At 35.7% G+C, this 24186-nt stretch overlaps 1 protein-coding gene across 3 annotated transcripts; it reads right to left on the bottom strand.

The window, feature by feature from the left end:
• Positions 1 to 210: 210 nt before the first annotated feature.
• On the bottom strand, positions 211 to 20774 carry LOC131165280 (uncharacterized). Of its 3 annotated transcripts, none has more exons than XM_058122925.1 (10): positions 20255 to 20774; positions 7795 to 7890; positions 2595 to 2679; positions 2208 to 2329; positions 1967 to 1991; positions 1793 to 1876; positions 1653 to 1682; positions 1466 to 1571; positions 1290 to 1354; positions 211 to 489 (listed from the first exon to the last, which is right to left on the bottom strand). In XM_058122925.1, exons 1-9 carry the CDS (start codon positions 20342 to 20344, stop codon positions 1291 to 1293), a joined length of 702 nt encoding a protein of 233 aa, XP_057978908.1. In that variant the 5' UTR covers positions 20345 to 20774; the 3' UTR covers positions 211 to 489; position 1290. The 3 variants fall into 3 exon arrangements, with proteins under 3 accessions (XP_057978908.1, XP_057978927.1, XP_057978919.1); XM_058122944.1 differs by having other exon boundaries at positions 1793 to 1852; positions 20255 to 20749; XM_058122936.1 differs by having other exon boundaries at positions 211 to 1354; positions 20255 to 20749.
• Positions 20775 to 24186: the final 3412 nt, after the last annotated feature.

Here is a 24186-nt window from a genome sequence, read left to right as displayed (position 1 = left end):
AGTATATGAACTTTTGTTAAACTTTGTCAACATAACCATATTTTGCCCAAAAACTCAAGCAGATTGGAGACCTGGGATTTTTGTTTCAAGTTACTTTCTTGTCATCTTACTTGCGATTTAGCAAAAGCGACATGTACAGCACATTCGGGCATGACTATCCCTAAAATAAATTAATAAAAATGAAGAATGTCTTTTTTAAAAATAAATAAATAACTAAATAAAAACTCGTGATTTCTTCCAATAACTACTTCTGAAGCTCTAATCGTAACCACGTACATCTTATATACTATACAATATCTTCGGAAACAGAATGTGTCAGCCAAAAAATACTGGATATTGAGGCAGAAGAATGCTCACTGCTAGTTGAATTTATACGACAATGTCTCAAAATATACAGATCATCAATTGGGGAAAAAATAATAATAATGTAAAGAATTCAATTGTTACAGTGCTTCCAGCAATGTGGAGAAGAAAATCAACCCAAAATCCCTGTGCAAGAAAGGGGAAAGCAGAGAAATTTAGATACTGAAAACATTAAGTTATGAATTTATTATCACATCACGTTAAATGGCACTGTAGGATAACAGCCACACCTCATTGCCACCCAAACTAAAAAGTAAAGTAAAATAAAGGGAAAACAAAAATTCCATAAAACAAAATTTTCACCTTGTGATGCCCTAAGTCTGTTTGTAGAGAGCATGAATTTCAAGTGCTAGATTTGGTGAATTTTATGTAAAATCCAGTACAATTTTGTACCCACATTTTATCCAAATTTTCATTCAAATTCAAATCCAATCTCAAACACACTAATATTGTGTTCGTGAGTATAGAGTTCCAACCTTAAATTTGGATTTGAGTGCATCTAGAAAGAATTCAATAAATTTTGTATTGCATTTTGTCTAAATCTACACAAACTCAAATCTAAGGGCTTTTCCCAAATGAAGGACAAGTATACTTGTCCACATGCATTTCTTATATTTTTTAAAATTTTTCTAAAACAAATAATCGTCTGAACATCCTAATGGTTAAGAATGGTGACAAGATTGCAAAGTTCCCTGCATGGATGTCCTAGTATTGGTTCAACAATGCCATTAATATACCCAAAAAAAAAAAACACCACCTCCCCCTCTTAATATAATCTTAAGATTTATGGGTAACAGTAATTTGTTATGGTTCCACTTGATGAGTTAATTAGTATTTTTGTGGGATTCAATTTCACAGGCATTCAAATGCACACTGGAAAACATACAGAATTGAAAAATAAATCCTTGAAAGTAAATAAATAGTACCTCAAGACAAGATAACTAGTCCAAGATATATTGATCCACAAAGAAATACAAATGATATCATGCCCCTGCAAATAGACTCAATCATAATTAGGAAAGAAGAAACATGAATATATGTCATGAATCAAATAAAAAATCTCTAGTAGTTAATATTCTTCTTTCGCTGCTCAAAAGCTCACCAAATGACTCCCCATGCTGCACCGTTGCAAGGGCAGGGGCAAACTTCGGCGAACTTTTCAGCATCGCTGGAGTGAACTCTTCGAGATATCAAATCATCATAGATATCTGTCATTAAAATCTACAATATTTCATTAGGAAGTCCAATAGCATCCATTGAACTCACTAAAAGAGGATGATTAGAGATACCATAAACAGAAAACAAGCTGTTCATTACACCTGCAATTTAATATACCATCCATAAGCAATTTTCAGCAAAGATACAAAAGGAGACAATAAATGTTACCCAGAAAGATGCAAGAGATAAAGATTTATGAATAAGCATATACCAATGAACAGAATGATGTACCGAAGGATACGAGCTTTTGTTGTTTCTTGCAAAACCCAGACTACAGCAAGGAAAATAATAAATCCTGAGAGGTTCAGATTACATAAATCAGTAACACAACACTGGCAGCCAAGGGTAAAAGAAGATGAAAGAAATCTAGCAAGATGGTACTGACCAATACAAAGCCCTCGAAGAGTCCACTGTTTGAGGAATGGAATAGAGAAAGTAAAATTATGGAATTTTAAAAACTAAACTTCTACTCTTTCTTATAATGGAGTAATATATATATATATATATATATATACTCTTTCTTATAATGGAGTAATATGCCTATATATATATATATATATATATAACAGAACCTCTACAAGCAGCATTCAAGTGGCAAATATTTTCAGCAATCATAGCTTCCTTACATTTTTAGCAACAAAAAGCACAACAAGCAAAGCAACAGCTAAACAAGCAGCAGCAATCCTTGCAGTGATAAGATTCGTGGATGCAAGTATCAAAAGCATTCCCCAAAACGAAGAACCAAGATCTGTTTGCAAAAAGCAGCCATAGACACTGTCAATGCACTCAAAAGCATCTTGCATGAAGGAATCATCAATGTGTGTGCATGCACACGTGATGTATGCACCTATGTGCGACTGTATGTATGTCTATGAATTAAAAATTTTAGAAAGAAACAGGATCCAATTGGGTCAGTGATGATTAAAAAACACATGAATTTTCCTGGTTTAATTGTATGACTTGGTATGCACTGTGATGAAAAAACAAAGTTTGCAGAGAGAGAACTGCATTACATCCAGCGGGCAAGATCAACCAATATATGCCACCGCGTGTTTGTGTAACCCCTCCCTCATTTGCATGAACCTGGATCCCCTCTACCTGTATATCAAAGCAGCTGTGATCAGATATGGTTTAGAATGCATGGCAGCAACCCATATATTGCACTAGTTTGATGGAAACAAAACCATCCTCATGATGCACAAAAGTCAGTTTTTCACCAAAACAAATTCAAGTTTAGATTGATAACGGCCTGGATAAGATGCTCAACTCTGGAATTGATAAGTATGCTTTCCTTTTGCAAGAGTATAAAAACTTTCGACAAGTGATTGATTAAACAAAAGTATCAAGTTATAGAAGACTTTAAGATGCTTCATTGTTTCCAGATTTAGGAAAGAAAGAAAGAAAGAAAGGCAGCCAATCATGTTTTAAACCAGATTGCAATTAAAGATATAATCTTGAAACATGAACAACAATAATCATGCAAAATAGAGAAATGAATAACAAGAAAAAGCATCTCAATGAGATTTGGAATGTGTTTCATGAGACACCTCAATTTAGTGAAAATTTTGGGTGGTCCTGGACCACCACATCAGTGGCATGAGTGGTGATCTTGAACCACTCCTGTTTGTTGCACATGGACATATGAGGTTACTTTTTTATCAAGATGTAAAAGATAATTGAGAAAAAGAGGAACCCACATGTCCACATGTTGGAGCAAGAGTGGTCAAGACTACCAACCATGCCACTAACATGGTGATCTAGACCACCCAAAAAATTCTCCCATTCATTTAGCCAAATATACATGTTTGAGCACACCTAACCATCGAATCCCAACACAGCATCATTTAAATAACAATGACCAACTGATTATTGTTTCTCGAATTCGTTTTATTGCAAGTTATGATAAGTTGCAGCATCATTCTGCTCATTAAAACAAGCTACATGCCTTTCTGGAAGAATGCATGACTCCTACATCAAAGGTAAGGAAAATTATATTGTTTCTCTTGTTTTTTGGTGCTGGACTTGGAATACCTTGCAAGGAAAAAAAGTCGCAGCATGACAACTGTTGTACTGATGCAATGTTTCAGCTGCTCAGGGGAGGGGGGGACTGTGGCTTGTTGCACTTAGAATTGCTTGCTTGGGAGGAAAACCAGTAGCAGCATGAATACAGTGATAGTGATGCAGTGTCCTATTTGGCAGGGAAGGGTCTCTGGGCTTTGATCTTTTAGGAGTACAAAAAAGTCATACATGACAATTGTCATACAGATGCAATGTTTCAGCTGCCCGGGGTGTGGAGGGGAGGGGCTTGTCGCATATTGCACCTAGAATTGTTTGCTTGTGAGGATAACCAGTAGCAGCATGAATACAGTGGCAGTGATGCAGTGTCCTATTTGCCAGGGAATGATCTTTGGGCTTTGATCTGTTAGGAGTATAAACAATAAATGCGGCAGTCTAAATGATGATAATGATATTGAAAGTTAACAGGCTAACAGCTGATGCGAAGTCCAATTGACATTGGCAGTGGCAGACATTTGGATATATATATATATATATATATATATATATATATATGATGCTGTTTCCATTGTTAAAGGAGGCCCTCTTGAATACTGGCACTTAAATTTAAAATATTCTTAACAAACCACAAGAATCCATCAACGAGTTAATATTCAAAGTTCCACATGTAGAGAAAACATGGTCACATTTATTGCAACATAATTCTCTTAAAATGTGTTAAAAGAGTTGCACACAGCCAACAAGCAAATCTAACACAATGCTTTCAGTTCCTTGGCAGCTTCAATAGTGCAAACAACAGAAATTCGAAGGAAATAATCCGCTCCTATACCATGAGATCAACAAATATAATTACATGGAGCAGCTTCCAGTCACATGTCGTCCCCCTTTTTTTTTGGAAATAATAGTTTTTTGTAACCTCAGAATTTTTAATGTGCTGAAAAGTGACAAAGTCCTGTGTAATGAAGCTACCAATACCTTGTTACGCAGACTTTGTTAAGTCTGTAGCACAGATGCGAAGTGGTTTTGCTCTAGACAGGTTTGCATTTGATTGCTTGTTACGCAGACTTTGTTAATTCTGTAGCACAGATGCAAAGTGGTTTTGTTCTAGACAGTTTTGCATTTGATTGCTTATGAGTGTATGTTAGCCATGGAAATGATGGAAAAGAGTTCACGAAAAAAATTTGGCTTAAGATGAAAAAAAATGGAAGATGCTTGTCACATTTTTTTAATAGAGTGATCACATTTTTTTTGGCTTTTTCTGCAAGTTTAATTGAAGCCCCACCCCACGTATTGCCAAGTTGGCACTCAGAAACAAGTCAAAGCTGCAAATTTCTACCTGATTCCCAACCTCATTAGTGAAGGCAATCACAACCATAGACTAGTTTCTTGTTTTAATTGCTATCTTTTAACTTCATTTTAGCTGTTGAGACAAAATTATAGCTCCACGGAAATTATAGTTCCTCACATTGTGGTGGCTACAAAAATTTATAAATGTTTCTTCTGCTGTTGGACAGGGCAATTACACAAGGAGCTTAAACTAACTCAGTAACTCGAGTATGACCAAATGTCACAACAGTTCACATTTTTAGGCCAGTTTTCCACTGTGGCAGCCTGGCAGGTGCTAGTTAATCAGGCGAAAAATGATATTGCATAGTTAGAAAGGTATGCTTGTAAGCTTGCTTGAATGAATTCTTGTAGGCAATCTATTTCAGCATCCTGGATAAAAGGATTGAGCTGCTGTTTGGTATCGTTGTCAAAAGTTATGAAAATGAAAACTAAAATGAAATCTAGCAATGGTTAATGTTTCAAAACTAAAACAAATTGAAAACATAATTAAACAAATGCTCATTTTTGTCCTTGAATCAAATAAAAAATTGATTAAAATAATAAAAATAAAAAAGAACAAAAAATGAATATTATATTAAATAATAGAGATTATTATAACTATTTTACTTAATTATCATATTTCAAAACTCACTTGTTAGTTCCACACAAACAATTCTATTGTACATGACAACTTAAAAATAGTAAAAATAATTTTTTATGACTTGTTATTTTTTTTAATTTTCAAAAATTTTATGAATAATTTATTTTAATTATATTTTAAATTCACATAGTTATTTTATATTTATTTTAATTAAAATTTATGTATAAAATGAATGATTTTACCCAAAAAAGTTAATTCTCGATATTAAAGCACTAGGAACCATAAAATCCAACTTTTAGTTTTTTGAGAAAACAACTAAGAACTGACAACAAAGCGAAATACTAACAACATAAACAAACACATGTTATTATGACCTATTTCTCACAGCACAACAACAAAAATAGAAAACAGAGAATAACAAAATGACACAAAACATATCGTCAAACCAACAAACCACTCTGAAGATGGAGAGAGAACGCAATCAAGCAGGTGTCTTGACTAGATTACAAATGAAGGGCATGTACGTCTAGAAAATACATTATTGTTACAATGAATAAATATGAACATGAAAAATTAGTCCTCTGCAAGCCTAAAGATGAAAAATATGACATTTTAACCTACAACTATTCATTAAGTGTAGAACAATGTTTAAAAGGCCTAATCGAGGCTCACTTCAGGGCATTGGAAAGGCATGCCTAAAATGCCTTGAGGCTCAATCTAAAATACCAAATCCCAAAAAGGCTAAAGCATTACAAGGTAAGGCTTACACATTTGTACAAAAAAAAAGCACACCTTTTGTGCCTTTTTAGTCAAGGCTTATACATTTTGAGTGTGATTCTCAAGTTAGATTTGGCCTGAAAATTTAACTCCATGTTTATTTGAAAGGAATGTCATAATATAAGTTTATTTCAAGAACTTTTGAACCTCAACTTTCCAAAGTAATTGAGAGTTGAATCTTAGATCTTGAAAATAATTTGAACTTTGTTAAGTTATAACTATCTCTTAACATGATTTGCATAATAAATTCAAGTCATCAATATTTGAACAGCCACAAGTAATTTGCAACTAATATTTTATTTTTGTACATTATATTTGTGATTTTATTCATTTTTTATTTATTTTTAAAATATATATAATTTATTTACTTATTGTTATAGAAAACAAAATTCTCAAAAGGCTTACGCTCCAATGCCTTAAGGCTTACGCCTCACCTCATAAGGATTAAAACGTCTCGTCTTATGCCTTCACCTTCGAAAACATTGGCATAGAAGAATTATGCCTCACCTCATAAGGGTTAAAATGTCTCGTCTTATGCCTTCGCCTTTGAAAACATTGGCATAGAAGAATTATTTTCAAACTCCCTCCATTAGTCCATTTATTTTTTCAAGCATGAGAAAAGGAGGATCTAGAAATACTGTCACAATTAGTTTTGCACATAAGTTGCATTCCCTTTACAGATTGTATAGTTGTATAATTTCTTAGTTAAATGAAATAGAACGTAATTCTATCAAATATGGAAACCAAAGTACATAGGACACTGACTACTGCAGTAATAGAGCGTCTGAGATTTTGAGAAGAGTAAGCATTAACAGAATGTATTTTTTTTTATAGTTCTATATGTGAATTCAAGGGAGATGATGTCTAAAATCTACTCCAGCAAAAGGGACAACATTATATAGGTCCTCACTTCATAGCTCAAAAATTAAACAAGTAGTAAGTTTTTCCTTTACAATAGACAATAGATATGAATAATTGAGACTTTAATAGTTCTAATACCTAGTCCTTCAGGAATTCCTCCTAACGCTGAACCTCCAAAGCCCCTCCCTAGTCCCTCCCCCAACAATAAAAAATAAATAAACAAATAAATAACAAAAGAACATAAACCTAAATAGTATAAAGAAGAATACTGACCCTATGTTTGGATAGGTCTTAGATTTGGAGTTGTATTGGATTTGGATAAACCGTAATATAAAATTGTATTGAAAATTTTCCAAATCTACCCAAATCCAAATCCAAGGTCCAAACCCATGCTCCCAAACACAACATTAGTGAATTTCCTAGTCAACTCATATTCAAAGCCAACAATAGAATGTAGATGGAAATTTGTCATAAGAGTTCTTGAGATCATATCATACTTGGCTAGCAATTAATGAATAAGAGAATTTGAAGAAATACTTTCTATTAAGAATTAAATATATTTTCATCTAAACCATATAAAAAAATCAAGCAGTCTCTGTTGATCATATTTGTTTGATGTAGAAAGAAAGTACCTCTCCACAAGTGAGTTTACAAGCAATTGCATGACTTGCTTCATGAAGAAATACAGTGATGAGCTTAAAAGGTGTCATTAGTATTGTCCTCCATAACTGTTACGAGAAAAAAAGTTTTTTTAAAAAAAAAAGGAAAAAAAGAAAGAAAGAAAGAATGAAAGAAAAGATTCACATCAAAGGATTTGTCAAGCAAGAGTCAAAAAAATCAAGCCTGCAAAAAAATATACAAATGTAGCATAGGGTGAGAATGAAATAGCTATTATGCATGACGTTGTGCAAATCAAGGTGATGTTGTCAAGACAAATGATCACAACAGAGTTAACACTATTACAACCAACATGGAATCATGGTTTTAAATCGCCATAGTGGGGGCGTAACATAACGGTAATGGGTGTAACGGGAAGTGGGAGTAGTGGATGTTACATAATGGGAAGCAGGTGTAACGATTGTGAATTTTTTTGAAGCATGCACAACCTTGTGCATATTAGCATACTTGCATGTTGCAAGCTTTTAGCCCTTCTTAGAAAGAGTTTTAGAGTATTTTGGATCTTTAGTTCGAGTAACTAAGTTATTGGGTAAGGGCAACAAGTTTACATTTGTTTTAAATCAACATTGATAGAAAAATTACGTGTGTATGTATTTATACTTCGCATTGTTTTTATCTGTGATAAATTCTTATGAATGCTAAATTAATTAATCAAACAAAATACATTATACATTCCATTAATCTATTAGACACATAAGACATACGAATAATACAAATATAAAATAGCAAGAAAAGAAAGAAGGTTGAAGTTGAAAAATATAGAACATAAATATCACATTACTAATATTGTCAAAACAAAATATTTTCCTAACAAGTTAGTATTTTCAAATTGTTAATTAATGCATCTCTTGTGAGTAAGTAAATTTTGTGTCATTGTCATCCTCATTATAATCTTTTCCTCCTCTCGCCATATGGTATATTGAGAATGATTTATGAAAGAGGGAAAAAGTGAGAAGAAAAAGTAAAAAATAAAATAAATCTTTTGATGTAACAGTCCTGTAGCGGTTATGTGTAACGGCCATAGCGGCCTTTACGTAACGGTCGCGGTCTGTAACGGCCGCTACCACCGTGATTTCTCTTCCCACTGATTTCACAGTGTGTAATGGTATCGGTAACCCATAAAACCGTTACGTAACGGCCGCAATTTAAAACCATGCATGGAATAGCTCAGAAACAGACATTTCCATGTTCAGCTTTGGGAATAGCTATTCCTACCCTGCTGGAATAGAACCAATTTTGTCACGGTCATGTCTTAGAATAGAACCACCTCTATTTTATAATATAATATTCAGACACAAAAGCTATTTCTTTCCAGCCCTAAGAGGCTAAGATGTCCCATGAATCAAACATCGTATGATTCATATCAACACTGTCATGTAACAGGGTCAGACAATGGGCAATGAACCACTCAGTCATTGTTCCAATTAAATAAGGAAAATTTTTTAAGTGAGATCACAACCTGTGGATGAACATTTCATGGTTCTATGACCATGCACGGACACATGTACCTAATAAAAGAGATCAACCAGATAAGTTGGAAAATTACTTATATATGGATCTACAAAATAGCTAGTAGGGAAAGAAGTTTCTTCACTCGCTGTTGGCACTTACCAAGGGCTTCTCTGGTACTATATATGTGTATATAAAAATTTTCAACCATCAAAGCACTTTGCACTCCATTTTTATATAGTTTTATGCAGTAAATTTTTTATTGCAACTTGCAAGCACAAAAACACACATTCTTAGTACACTGAAGGGAAAAGTGGCAAAGATCAAGAAGTCGAGAACCCAAATACGGCTACAAGTGCCAAATTTATGGGTGAATTCTGAAACCTTAATGTTTGGTCTCATTTCTGCTATATGTTTTCAATTTTTGTTTTATGTGCAGTAAAGCAACAGAATATGACAACACGTTTATTTACTTGCTAACTTTCTGTTTCAGTTGTTTTCAGAAAAATTGAAAACTAGATTCTATGGTTTTTGGCAACCTCTTGTCAAAGCACTTTAACATCCAAAATTTACTTTTGTGTATCAAATCATTCATTTTATACATAATTGTTAGTTAAAACTAAACAAGCATGTAAATTTAAAACAAAATTAAAATAAAAATATCCATAAAAATGAAAAAATGAAAAAAATAATAATAATAAAAGACATTTTAAAAAATTTTAACTATTTTTCAATTGTCATGTACAATATGATTGTTCTTGTAGCACTATAAAGTGAGTTTTGAAATATAAGAAAGAAAATAATTATAATAATGTCAATTTTTATTATAATATTTTGAATGCATAATTTTAATTATTTTTTTATTGTTATTTGATTCAATGACAAAAATGAGCATTATGTTCAAGAAAATTTTTTTAGTTAGTTTTGTGAGTGTTGGAAATATTAATGCAAAACGCATTCAATCTTCAAGCTCCCAAAACAATAAACATCCAAAAGCTAAAGTATGTGAATTTGGCCAAGCTTTATCTTAAATATTTGGAGTCAGCTACATGATTCCTTAGGCAATCAAATCTTTTCAGTGCAATGATGTTCTCAACTGGATCTGTTAAGGATTGATATGCGCCATTGGCTGACCAACAACTTAATAGCTTAAGCTTTTATGTTGGATGGGACTTGCACCATTCCATAAAGAGAAAATATGGCTGAAGGTTGAAAGTTTTGGTGATTTGATGAAAGAATGGCAGGAGAGTTCATGTATGGAGGGCTATGCCGCTTTTATTGTTACAAAATGATCCTTCTAAAATAAAGTAAAAAAAAAATGGAATAAAGAAACCTTTGGAGTGTAAAGGTTAAAAAGGCATTGCTGCTGAGAGAAGTACAGATGCTGGATGAAAAGGAGGCTGCTGGAAGCTCACAAGTCAAAGATGACAATAGAATGGAGCTCGGAAAGAAGTTCTATCTAATCACTAGGGTGGATGAAATTTTCAAGTGACAAAAATTTCCAGGCCCTTTGGCTAATAGAGGGGGATAGAAACACAAGTTGTTTTTCATAAAGTGATTAAATCCCATAGAAGAAACAATATTTAAAACAAGGTGGAGCTAAAGGGAGAGATGTTTGAGGAGGGTAGTGAAATAAAGGAGGCTATCTATTATTTTTGCATAGAGTTCCACACTGAACCAGGTGTTCGAAAGCCCGTTCGTGAGGAAATTCTTTTTCCAAAGAGGGTAGCTAAGGCAGTAATTTAAAGAAGTGATGTCCAGACAATGCCCCGGTACCAGATACCTCCATTATGGCTTACTTAAATATGAATTGAGAGATCATTTTTTACGGATCAAATGAAATTCTTCAATGAGCTGCATACTACAAGTGAGTTTGTTGACAGTTTAAATGCAACTTTTGAGGCTTTGGTTCCTAAGAAGCAGAGCACCATTATTACCAATGACTTCCATCCCATCAGCTTGAAAAAAAGTGTTAAAAAGCTTAATTTCAAAGTTTTACCTTTACACTGTGTTTGGGAGTATGGATTTGGGGACTAGGATTTGGATTTGAATGGATTTGGACCAAACTCAATGCAATTTTGTATTACATTTGTCCAAACCCACACAAATCCAAATCCAAGGCGTCTCCCAAACATAGGGTTAAAGTTTACAAAAGTCACAGGGAAATTGGTTGGGCCATTCTAGACTATGTTAATGGAAGGCAGACAGATTTTTAATACTGCCTTAATTGCCAATGAGGTGGTCGAGACAGGGATTAAAAGTGGAAGAACATGGACCCACAAACATGGAAGGCTTTTCACCAGGTTTCTTGGTGCCATTCCATTATCTTAAATTCTTCTTTTTTTTTAATTGATACAAAAAACTATTATAACCTGGGCATCGAGGGGATGCCAACCGAGGATACAAGCAGGCAACCACCTTGCAGTGTGTCACACAAATCAAGAATTACATTATTAACACTCACAATTTGCTCACTGCACCAGCTGGAAACATCACCCACTGCTCTTTGCAAATATGAAGAGCAGAGTGATAAGAGTCTTTGAAAGCTCTCCCATTCCTTTCTTTCCAAGCACACCAAAAGATGGCAAGAGGAATGAGAATCAAAGCCTTTCTCTTCTTTTTGTGGCTCTAATGCCTTTCCAAGCCCAAAGCTCTCCTCCCACAAATTGGCAATATCCCACTGATGTCCGGTCAAGGATAGAGCCATGCTCCAAAAATTTCTTGTCCAGGGACAATGAAGAAGGATGTGATTGATTGATCCCACATCAGACACATAAAGAAAACATCTATTGGTAACATTCAGCCCCCTTTTCCGCAAGTTGTCCAGGGTTAAAATTTTTCCGTGTTGCCTCCCAGGCAAGAAAGGTGACCTTTGAAGGGGCTTCTGTCTTCCAAATACAAATCCAAGATAGGTTGCTGCAATTTGTTCCTGTTGGAGATAGCTTCCCGCAGAAAGACCTGACAGTGAAGACACCATTACTGACCAAAGACATTTTGGTTCGTTGGGGATGTTTTGCTACTGAAAATTATACAGATTGCTGTAAAAGTCGGAGAGAGGATGTAGTTCCCAGTCTGCCACATTTCTAGTAAAGGGCATATTCCAGAAGATACCCCAACTGAGATTTGAAGATTATGATTGATAAGGGCATCCTTGTCATAGGCCAAACTATAGATGGAAGGAAATGCAGCTTTAAGATCCCTGTTGTCACGCCAAACCTCATGCCAAAAGTAAACATCCTCACTTGAAATCTGATATAGGGAAAAAAATCATCCTAGTTTTTCCTGATTAATTTCCAAACCCCAACTTCGTAGGCGTCCTCTACTAGTTTAAGTGATTCATTCATTATGCTCGAGTCCATCTTTAGACGTGATGATTCCCCAACAAAGATGATATTTCTCCTTCATGAACCTCCACAACCATTTCCTGAGAAGGCCTTCGTTGAATATGTGAAGGGATTTCAACCCCAAACCTCCCGAACGAAAAGTTTGCTTAACCACTCCGCATTTAATGAGGTGAAATTTCAACTCCTCCCCCAAGCTTCCCCAAAGAAATCTCCTTTGAATTCCCTCCAGTCTCCTACCAACTAAAGCTGGTAAGGGAAAGAGGAACATGGAGTGGACAGGCAGGTTTATCAAAGTGCTCTTGTTAAGAGTGAGTCTGCCTACCCCCTTTAGGCAAGAATTTCCTTTTCCAGCCTGCCAATCTTCTTTTGAACTTCTCAACAATGGGGTCCCAAACTTCTTTATCTTACAATTTGGCTCCAAAAGGGAGTTCAAGGTAACTAATGGGGAAGGTTCTGATCTTACAGCCTAGAAGACCAGTGAGGAAATCTCCCCCTGAGCCTTCACCAATTAAAATAAGCTTGCTTTTTCCAAGGTACACTTCCAAGCCCGAGATAGCCTCAAACCCTACCAAAATGCATCGAAGGTTAAGGATATGAAGAGGGTCGTCTTCGGAAAAAAATAAAAATGATGGTATTATCTATGAAGAAAAGATGCGCAACTTTCATTAACTTTCCATTTTTGCCCATCTTGAGAACTTTAAGAAGCCCTCCTTCACCAAGATAAACACAAAGGGGGGAAAGGGCTCCCCTTGTCTCAAGCCTTTTAGAGGAGCGAAAGAAGTCAGATGGATGGCCATTTATGAGCACTAAGAAGCTAGGAGTTTTTATAATTTGTGTAATCTAGCTGAACCAAAGCTCCCCAAAGCCCATTCTCCTGAGAAAATATAGACGGAAATTTCAATTGACATGATCAAATGCTTTCTCCATATCAAGTTTGCACACTGCCCTCCTTTTTCCTTACTTTTGATTGATATCCACCACCTCGTTAGCAATAAAAGCAGCATCCCTGATCTGTCTTCCAGCCGTGAAAGCATGCTGGTACTGTCCAATGACTTACAAAATTGATTTTTTTAACCTCTCAACTAGGACTTTGGCAAGGATTTTATATATGCTTCCCACCAGGCTAAAAGAGGAAAAAATCCTTGACGTTAACAACCACAAATTTCTTGGAAGAAGGGTGACAAAGGTGCCATTGATGCAATTGACAAATCTTCATGATCTATGGAACTTCTCAAAAACGCCAAGAATGTCGTGCTTGAGAAAGCCTCAATTAGCCTAAAAAATGTCAAAGTTGAAACCATCTGGACCAGGTACTTTGTCCCCATTGCACTTTTTAATGGCTTGAAGGATTGTTGCTTCATCAAAGGGTCTTTCTAGCCACCCCATAGTGGAGGGATTAAGAGATCAAAAATTAATTCCATCCATTGCTGGTCTCTATATTTTAGATTCAGAGTAGAGGCTTTTGTAGAAATCACATATGCTCTTTTTAAATTCCGCTTCCCTATTCAAGGTGTTTCCTCCAATTTCAATGCTAGATGAGGCGTTACATCTACGATGAACATTTGTCGTTTGGTGAAAGAATCTAGTATTCCTATCTCCCTCCTAGAGTCATAACTCTCTAGATTTTTGCCTCCAAGAAATCTCTTCAAGGTTATAAACCCAACTCAGTTCTTCCTTGAGTAACACTCTTTTGGCCCTTCTTTCTTCATCAAGACCTTGGTTAAACTCCTAATCGTCAAGCTCTCTGATACCATTGAGGATAACGGTCTTTTTTGCATGAACATTTCTAAAGGTGCTTCTATTCCACATTTTCATCTTTTAATTCAACCCCTTCAATTTCGAGGCAAGCACATAGCTAGCCTTCCTTGTGACATCAAGAGATCACCAAACTTAATGTAATTAACTCCTCGAACCCCTCATGCTTAAGCCACATGTTTTCCAAGCGAAAGGGGGTTGGCCCCTATTTCACTCCTACCATGTTGAAGTCTCCTCCAATGATCTGAGGAGCATTCAACCTACTTTTACCCTCCAAGAGCTCATTCCAAAAAAGGATCTCTAGAGGGTCAATCACTTGGACCGTAAACCCTTATAAGGATCCAATGGAAGTTATTGTCAAGATTCTAAAGCAATCAAGAGACCAAGAAGGAATTAATGGAGTCATCCAACAATTCCACAACACAATGCTTCCACAAGACATACCCCTTGCACTACCCTATGCTCCAAGGGAGATCCATCCACATGCCTTTTGGCCCAATCTCCACTTTAGTTTCCAGTAAGCACACAATGTCACTCCTCCAATCCTTGAGAAAGGACTTGATTACACCACTTTTAGATTTGTCATTGAGTCCCCTCTCATTCCAAGATATGAGTTGGCTTAACATGATTTAGCACAAGGACTTTGGCTGCTGCAAACCTCTAGCATATCTGAACATCCTCTCAATTTTTCATAGTTTAGTGAGTATTCCAATCATTTTAACTCCCTATGGGTATATCCAACTTCCTGTTACTGCCCAAGGGTTTTTTGAAAATATTACATGCCTTCGCTCTTCTCTTCCTTTCAATATCCACAAATAATTTCAAGCTTCTGTCTTCAAACCCTTCGAATGACACATCGATGGCTTTGCTAACTGTCTTCATCTTCCAGAGAACCCAATCAGATGACTGATTCTTGAAGTGGGTGCAGTCCAGGTCCAGGCCATTCAACATTTCAAAACTGGGGCTGTCATGTAAGTCCTCTAAGCTGGGACTGACTTGCAGAGCATCAAAGCAGGTGCCAGGAGCTGGAACTGTGGCTAGTCCTTCATAAGCAGCCAAAGATTTGGGGGATTCCTGCTCCAAAACAACCTCTTTCTCACGAGTTGCCTCTGTCTAAGCTTGGCCCAGAAAATCAAAAAAATCATCATCAGGAGTGCTGCAACTCTTCTCAGCGACACTCGTGAAGGAGCATGAGTCCACTTGTCATCCCCAGCCACTGGGAGTGTAGATTCAATACACTAATCAGAGATAAACTGGTAGGCTTGACACAATGAGGACAAGGACATATCAAAGCTGACTGTGTGAGGTTCGGTGTCACTTCAACGGGGAAGGCCAACTTCTTCTTCTCCAAATGTTTGACAAGCGAAGTTGGCTTACCATTCGCAGTGGCATTGGACATCCACTTAGCGGGGGGAACAGTCAGCAACCCAGCTCGATTGCCAAAGATGAGATCCTCAACCAGCTGTTTGATTCGTAGCCCTCAGGAATGCTGGAGTTCTCCAGCCACCACTGTTGGTCTCCATTAGGAAAAGGTATTTGCTATGTTTGTTTGAGTTCAGCCACAAAATCAAGGTTCTGTCCTTGTTTCTCGTTCAATGAAACCACAACAACACCATGGGTCTGTCTCTTCTTGATGCCCAGAAATCTCCCCAAGCTTCAAGGAACCACCTGAACTCCTCCAGATCCAAGGAAATGGAGGTCCTTCTACCCCTGCAATATTTTGTGATCTGAGGAAATCATTATGCCCCCCTTCCAGGACCAGATCAAAGGTCTTCCTCTCAATCACTACTGTCTTTTTGCATCCCTCAGCATCTTGTTCTGTTTTGTTAACTGGTCAACAGGAAAGATGGATGAACTTTGTCGGAGTGAGGGCCTCCTAGCCATAGGAAACGATGATGATGACGATGGCATTTGGTCTTCTCCAGCCATCAAAGAGAGAGAGATAGAAGAGATGAAATTTCCTTGAAAATCAAATTTGAGTTTCAACCCCAACTCACCAATTGTTGGGCCCAATTCTTAACAGCATTTTATTCTTCACATCAAAAAAATTATTAAGCTAACTTCCACAATTCATTGACCAAATGATCACATTTCTAAAGCCCATTGACCACATGTGTGTTATTTGATACAAGTAAAAATGTAAAAGGATTAAAACAATTAAAAAAAAACGAAAGAGAACGTAGATTGCTGCAAGGCAGTGAGAAATAGAAGATGGCTGATGGATTAGCCAAGATATGACCCTCAATGGAATTTGATTAATAAAAGGGATTGACTTAACTAATTCCTTGCAATTGTTAACTGGATTATAAATTGATTATGGGGATGCTTGTAGACACATAAAGAAGACAATATTCATCACCTGACAAGTTTTGAAAAATGGACTCTGGGGTGAATCCCTCGAGAGTCCTAGCTCCTGTACTGCGGCATAAGCCTATAAAGATTCTGATGGTTGAATTTGTAGAAAACAAAAATCTCAAACGGTTTTCTGTGAACTGTGACATAAAGCACCAGTGTGAAGAGAAAACCAAGGAATTTTTCACTTGAACCATTCATCTTGTAGCATACTTATAGACTTGCCCAGATGTCTTTACCAAAGAAGTTGTAACTCTTATGAAATGAGTAATCTAATGATAAAAACTCTGCATTTAGATCCAAACCCTTCTTTCCGTTCTTTTACTAGGTTTGTTTCCTCTGTAACTGATATGGTTTATCTGTTGGCATGAGATACTCTTCTCAATATGGTTTTGCATGGTAATTTTCAGGAGTTTGAGGGACAGATAGTAGTGAATTTGAAGTTAACAGCGATTCCTCAGAAAAAAGCATGTGAATGCTTCAGGTAATATCCTCATCCGCTAAGCTGCTAAAAGGGGACCTACAGTCTCTCTGACTTCTGAGGAAATGATGCAAGTAGGCAGTTTTTGAGCAGATGTTTGATAAGGTATTTATTGGGCTTCCATAGATTCGCAGTAAAAAATGTTCAAAAAGCAATTCATCAATCACCATGGTGGCTTCAAGCAGTTGGAAAGCATTACAGTGTATTTGTGTTTCAAGTGGAGTGTGGATTTAGGTGCAGATAGGGAATATCTTTCTGCTGAAGGTCCTTGCGCTATTCAAGGAGCCCTCATTATTGAGACATGGCAAACAACACACCTGGAACAGGGATTTTCCTCTATCTGTATTTTCTTATTTGGGTTCACCTGCGTGGATTACAGTTGGACTGTCAAACGCACATGGTTCTTCAAATCATTTCTTTAATTAGGGAAGTTATAGACCCAGAATGGATTGATGATATCCCTAGAAACACTTGTTTCATAAGAATTAGAATGAAACTCAATCTTCATCTTCCACTAGTTGCTATTGTTTATTTTTGAATGAATAATGGGGAATATAAGTGGATTCCTGTCATTATGACCAGGATTCTAAGCTCTGAAAAATGTTTGACCAAATAGGACATACCTTTCCCCATTGTCCTAATTCAAAAGAAACTATTGAGAGTGTGATATGAGAACAGATGATTGACATTGGGGACACATGAGGCCAAGAGATTGTTGTCGAAGAAAATGAAATAATGTTCCTGTTTTTTAGCAAGCCTTCATTCAAAAGCCTAGTTGTAAAACTACCTGCATAAAACATTTGCATGGTAAAGGTGGTGCCAGGAATGATGACATACATCCATCACAAAATAAGCAAGCCCATGAAGTTCAGGAGTTGCATATGAAGTATAAAAATGGTGGACGGTGCAGATAGACATACACGGGGGACCTTTGAGCCATAAGAATACAGGTGATTCAGGAGGAAGAGAAGATGATGTCAGCACCTCAGGAACAAGGTTACATGGGGAAAACATGCACATTAGAGGGGTCCTGCACATGAAACTAAAATAGATGGTCTTAGTTTCATTTTCAAATGGAACATTGGTGGAGGCTCATGAATCATGATGGCAGGAATCCTTCCTCCACAAGCAATCAACATGCAGGCTCCCCTTTAAAATTCGATTTTATCATTTCTGTGTGTGGACATGGGGAGAAAGCTATTGGTAGAAGCAGGGGCCATATTATGGACACCTAATCAGAGTTTGAATCAAAAGGAAAAGTAATCCCCGAACCGACAGTATTAACTAGTTTTTCTTCACCTTGCTTGGTTTAATAAGAGGGGGCGTCGACTGTGGAGAGCATAGGTGGATCTACATTGATGGGCTATAGCCCCTACTCAATTTTCAAAAAACCACTTATAATATGTATGTAATAGGCTTAGAGCAACAGGGTTTTTAGAGATTGCACCCACTTAACATGATTTCAATAAACAAGATTTAGGGGGGCTAATTAAATTATTTAATTTTTTTTTTATTTGGGCCTATTTCAACTAAACGAGATTAGACTCTTAGATTTATATCAATATTCTATGGAATTTTTAAAAATATGTTATAGAGTGTTTATTATGTCCTAATCTGAGGTGAACCCTAACTATTTTTTTCTTTTTCTTTTTGCTCATATTGAATGCAAAATTATTGGAAGAATGATTCTCTAATTGCTTATGTTGAGAGAGATTTTCAATAGAAAATGCAGATAAGCTGATTATGGAGCAATGACAAAACATGAGAATTCATCGAGGACAATTGTAAGGTGTATTTTTTTTTCAAAATGAATGTAGTGAAAAGTTTGGCTTTTTTATTCTTTTTGCTTTGTTTTGTTTTGTTTGAGTAGTACTCCATTGCTATGTCTAAATTAATAATATAATAGTTTACAATTATAAATAAATATTAAAACTTAAAATCTTATGTATAAAATAAATTTTAAACTATATTATGCAAAGGAGTCTCAGCCCCCACTGACTAGGTCCTAGATCTGCCACTGATGAAAAGAAATATGAAAAAAGAAGACAAAAGTGAATTGTCATTTACAAGAACGTCCCCCACATTGCCACTAACTAAAGTTGCTTAAGGGTCTTTTGGTCTTTTTTCTATAGTTTCTTTCTATTTCTTTCAGAATGGTGAAGAAACAAGTTGGCTTTTTTTTTTTTTTTCACTTTTTCCACTTTCTTTTCTCTTCTTTGCACCTTATGCCGACCGATCAAGGAATAGAGAGAAATTCATCACTTTTCTCTTCTCTTCTCTTCACCTCTCATCAGATTAAATTGCGTACATTTTTCCTTGATGTCTTGTCACCTATGCCAGGCACCTAGGCAGCTGCCATGGCACTAGAGAGCTTCACAAGGCAATTTAACAACTATGTTAAACACGATAACTGGGATTTTTTTATTTTACCTTTAAACAATGTGGTTTGTGCTCCTCACAGATCTTAAAGCAGTGCAACCAGAATTTCAAATTTTGCTCACTCTACTACTGGAAATTACTAACAAAAACCAGCAACATAAGGTTTTGCTTAGTGATTATGAATATCTTTTGTGGGATTGATTGTAATGATGATGACTTAGGTTAACATTATGGTATATGTGCATTTGATTAACTTGAATAAGAGTCATCGCAAATCTAGGGTTTTGCAGATAACTTCAAATCCGTTGCCACGTTGTTAAAGCTAGGGCTCTTCGTTAAAGTCACCAGGCCACATTGACGATTAATACAAGCAGTCTTCAAATCACAAAGCTACTTTAAAAGACAAAGACTGATTACGAATAAATTTAAAGTCACTCTAGGGGGCAAAAAAAAAAAAAAAATCTGCCCGCAAAAGGATTCTTTTTGGCAGATACGTAGTGATTTCCAGGTTGCTTCCAAGATCTACAAAGCGTGAAAAAGGGAGGAAAGCCAAAAAGAAACAGAAGAAAACGAGAGAAAATAGGAAAATAATTAAATGTACCCGCAAAAGAGATCTGAACAAGAAGAAGAGGACAAACCATAAGCGAGACGTACCGCGAGGATTGCTACAGTGAAGACGCCAACAGTAACGAGAAACACGACCTGATCATGCTGGCAGCAGTTCTTCAGCTCCCAATTCGGCATTATCTTCCTCTCTCTCTATCTCCGCTGCAAGCAAAGCCAATCGGGCGATTCCCGAGCCCAAATGTCCACAGAAACCGCAACAAGCAGAGCAACACCACCCTTGATTATGGTCGCCCAGTTTAGAAAAGAAAGAAAGAATTAAAGAACAAGGCAGAGAGAGAGAGAGAGAGAGAGAGCAAGTGGCGTTCTTCCGTTGTTGGTTTGAAATGTCAGACAAGAACCGCGTCGTTTAGATAGTTTGACCTGCGTGCGGCCGCGTTGTCTTAAGGCAGAGTATAGCAAGGCAGCCCCGGCCAATAGGAACTGGCGACTACACAACGCAATATCTTTGTCTTTCTCTCTCTCTTTCTCTTTTGTCTTTCTCCTGCAGACCTGCCGCTGCGGGGGGGCTTGCTCTTCGCCAAAATGCCAACGCACACCCAGTCGCATCGTCTAGCCGTCCTAGAAACTTTTAGGATACGGTTAGAGTTTTTTCGGAATTAAATTTTAATTTAATTAAAAATATTTTAAATAATTTCGAGTAAAACTTCATTTCCATATTTGGTGCGTTTCAAAAGAACGCATCATCACCGGCCGCTACGTAGATTCTTTTATAACAATATGCTAAAAAGATATACATGGGTCAATATTAAACCATTATGAGATGATAAATTTAAGTTTTTTTCTCAATTTAATTTTTTTTAAAAAAATTTATATTAAATAATATCCTATTTTGAAAAGTATTTCTCAGAATAATTCTGACGTAATCTTGTTACTTTAAATAGCGAAATTTGTCACGTCTCACGCTCAAAATAAACATAAGCTAATTTCGCTACTTGATATAACGAGATTTGTTTGCCACGCATTTAAACCAGATTAGGACATCCATTAATAAAGTTAAAAATTACATTTTGCAATTTAGTTAAAAATATTATTGTTATCATAAATTAATATAATAGTCATACATTATAAATATACACTAAATATATTTAATTAAATAGGAAAATCTTCTATTATTTTATTGAGTAGGAAATATTTAAAAACTAATTTAAAATAATTATTATTGAAATTGTTAATCAATTAGAAAGACTAATTAATTGATAACAGCGACCTTCTGTTTAGCCCTATTTAGAAAATAAAAAATAAGGGAAAAAGTAAAAGAAATATAAGAGAATTTAATTTTTCATATTTCATGTCAAGAAAATTGAGGAAAAAAAAGTATAGCAAAACAATGCATAATAATATAATTTTAAAAATGATCAACATTTGGGTCTTCTGAATTATTAATCGTATAAAATAAGTTATCAATTTTTAATCATATATGATGTAAAGAAAAAAAAAACAAATGATCATACTTTTTCTTAAAATTTTTTTTTCTGTGCTTTCCTTTCCTTTTTTAATGCAAAGTCTTTTATTGAAATGAATTTTATAACATATCCGTGTACTGGAGATCAACGAGCTCAATCCAAAAAAGGAAAACTTGATCCCACAGTAAAAGACAATTATTTGGACTGATTTGATAGTCAAATAGGCACCAGAGAGCCTTTTGAAATGCAATCTCCTAGGGAGTGAATCTTTTTGCAAGCCATTTTGATAAGTACATAATATTGCATATTTATGAACATTTATACGCCATCTTAGTGCACAGAAATAAGTAAATCATCTACGTAATATGCATATAGAACTTATTGTGTGATTTTTATGATTTGTAGGCAAATTGCAATAAATAATTGATTAGCCCTCAGGAGGAGCATGGATTGGCTGCAAAGACTTTAAGGATTCAAAGTACTAATTTGTGAAGTGAGGAATGATGTTTGGAAAAATTGAATAACATCCAATAGTGCTTTAATTCGGGTTAATTGAAGTAATGTAGCAGTTTTGGTAAACTGATCATAACTTTTGACTCGGTTGTCCAATTTATGCAAACTTGGTCGCATTTCAAAGAAAACTTCAAGACCTACAAATTTGCATTTCACGAGAAAGTCCAAATTACAATTTTTAGCCTTCCAAACTCGAGTTAGAAGAAAGGTGACGAGATTAAGCAATAAATTTCAACATCACAAGGAGTGCAACTACCATTTTGGTAGGTGAAGGTGTTTTTGGTAGGTGAAGGTGTTTGTGGTAGGTATAGGAGTGTAACTAATAAATTGTGTTAGGTTTTGGAGTGGAAGTAGTAGTTTTTCAACCTATAAATAAGAGGCTTGTGTTAGCCTTAGTGAGCTACCTTATTTTCTTATATTCTCTTTCATTTCCTTGTAAACATTCGGAAGTTTTTAATTTAAGTATTTCTTCTTTTCATTCTAATGGCCAACTAAATTTCAAGTTAGGCTAAGAGTGGAGTCCTACATCTTATTATTGGTAATTCTCATCTCAGTCTTCAAGCATTTTATGTTTAAGATTGGTTAATGTTCAATGATCTTTTTCTAAAAACTTTTGGTTTTGTAAACTTCTTGATTGATTGTAGACAAGTTAAATCTTGACACAACCAATGCTTTTTGTTCTTACATTCTAAAAGTTTGCTAAAATATTTTCATTTGACATTATTCAACAATTTTTGTCAAACCTATGCATTTCAAGCGATATATTTTCCGATCAAGTTCAATAGGTATATTGATGTTGGTTGAGTTATAAAGATGAGATTTGATTACCAATGATGAGATTAGGATGAAATCTAAAGCCTAACCCTTTAATTAAATTGTTATAATCAAGTGACAGTTGTATTCATTAAAATCAATCCCTACACCTCTCACTCTGAATTAATTTGTGACGTATGAACTCTTAAACTTACCAATTGAATCCCTGTGGAAATGACCTTGGGACTCCAAGATTTACTATGCTTGACAATGGAATTTTCCTATGCTTGGGAATTGGACAATGATGAACAAAATAAAATGACAAGCATTGCCGTTGCTGGGGATTCAGTTTAAGTTTGAAAAAAAAAAAAGAAGCAGAAGAAGAAATGCATCTATATATATGTATATACCATGGTTGGTTTTTCTACCGCCTACTTGTACTAACTATTATATATTTATTTATTTATTTATTCATTTTTGTATATTTATTTTTATTTACGTTTTCTTGTTTTCCATGGACGGTTGTACTGCCTGAACTGTTTATATTAACTTGTAGTAACATTTTCTTTCTTTTGCAGGAACTAATTATTTATTTCATTTTCTTGAATTTTGTTATCGTAGTGTATGTCGAGTTGGGTTCATGATGGAACTAATAGGCTAGTTAGGGAGTGGCCTTCTAGAGTAGTTCAACGTCACTTAGAATTCTCGGAAGAGCCCATCCAAGCACCTCCATCCATAAATTTCCAAAGAGGACCCTCATCCTCTAGAGGACCAATGGCGTTGGAACCACAAAATAACCAAGAACTTCCACATGAGAGGGATGGAAATGGAGGCCCAATTCATTCTCCCGGGAATGCTCCACCCCAATATGGAGAAGCCAACCCCTTATTCGCTCAAGTTAATCAAGGGGGTGATAACAACCAACCCTTTCGCCAAGGTCAAGTTGGGCAGCTGCCTTTCTTCAGAAATCCATGCAATATGCAAGACCAAGAAGGAATAGGGGCACAACAATTTCAAAATTTTCAAAATTCCCCAAATTATCAAAATGTCCCTAATGTTCCCGTCATTCAACATGCAAGAACATTAGGAGATTATTTCAATCCTCCAAGGTCTAGTGAGCCCTCTTGTATTTATTTACCAATGCAAGCTCGCCACTTTGTGTTGAAACCTGAAATGATTAAGATGGTGCCCACATTTCATGGGATGGATTCAGAGTCCCCTTACTTACATCTAAAGGAATTTGAAGAGGTTTGTTCAACTCTTACTAACCCCGTTGTCCCTGAAGATATG

Source organism: Malania oleifera, chromosome 1 (assembly GCF_029873635.1).
Source record: "Malania oleifera isolate guangnan ecotype guangnan chromosome 1, ASM2987363v1, whole genome shotgun sequence".
NCBI classification, from domain to species: Eukaryota; Viridiplantae; Streptophyta; class Magnoliopsida; order Santalales; family Ximeniaceae; genus Malania; species Malania oleifera.
The sequence above is the reverse complement of the archived record's forward strand: the minus strand, read 5'-3'. Positions and strand labels throughout refer to the sequence as shown.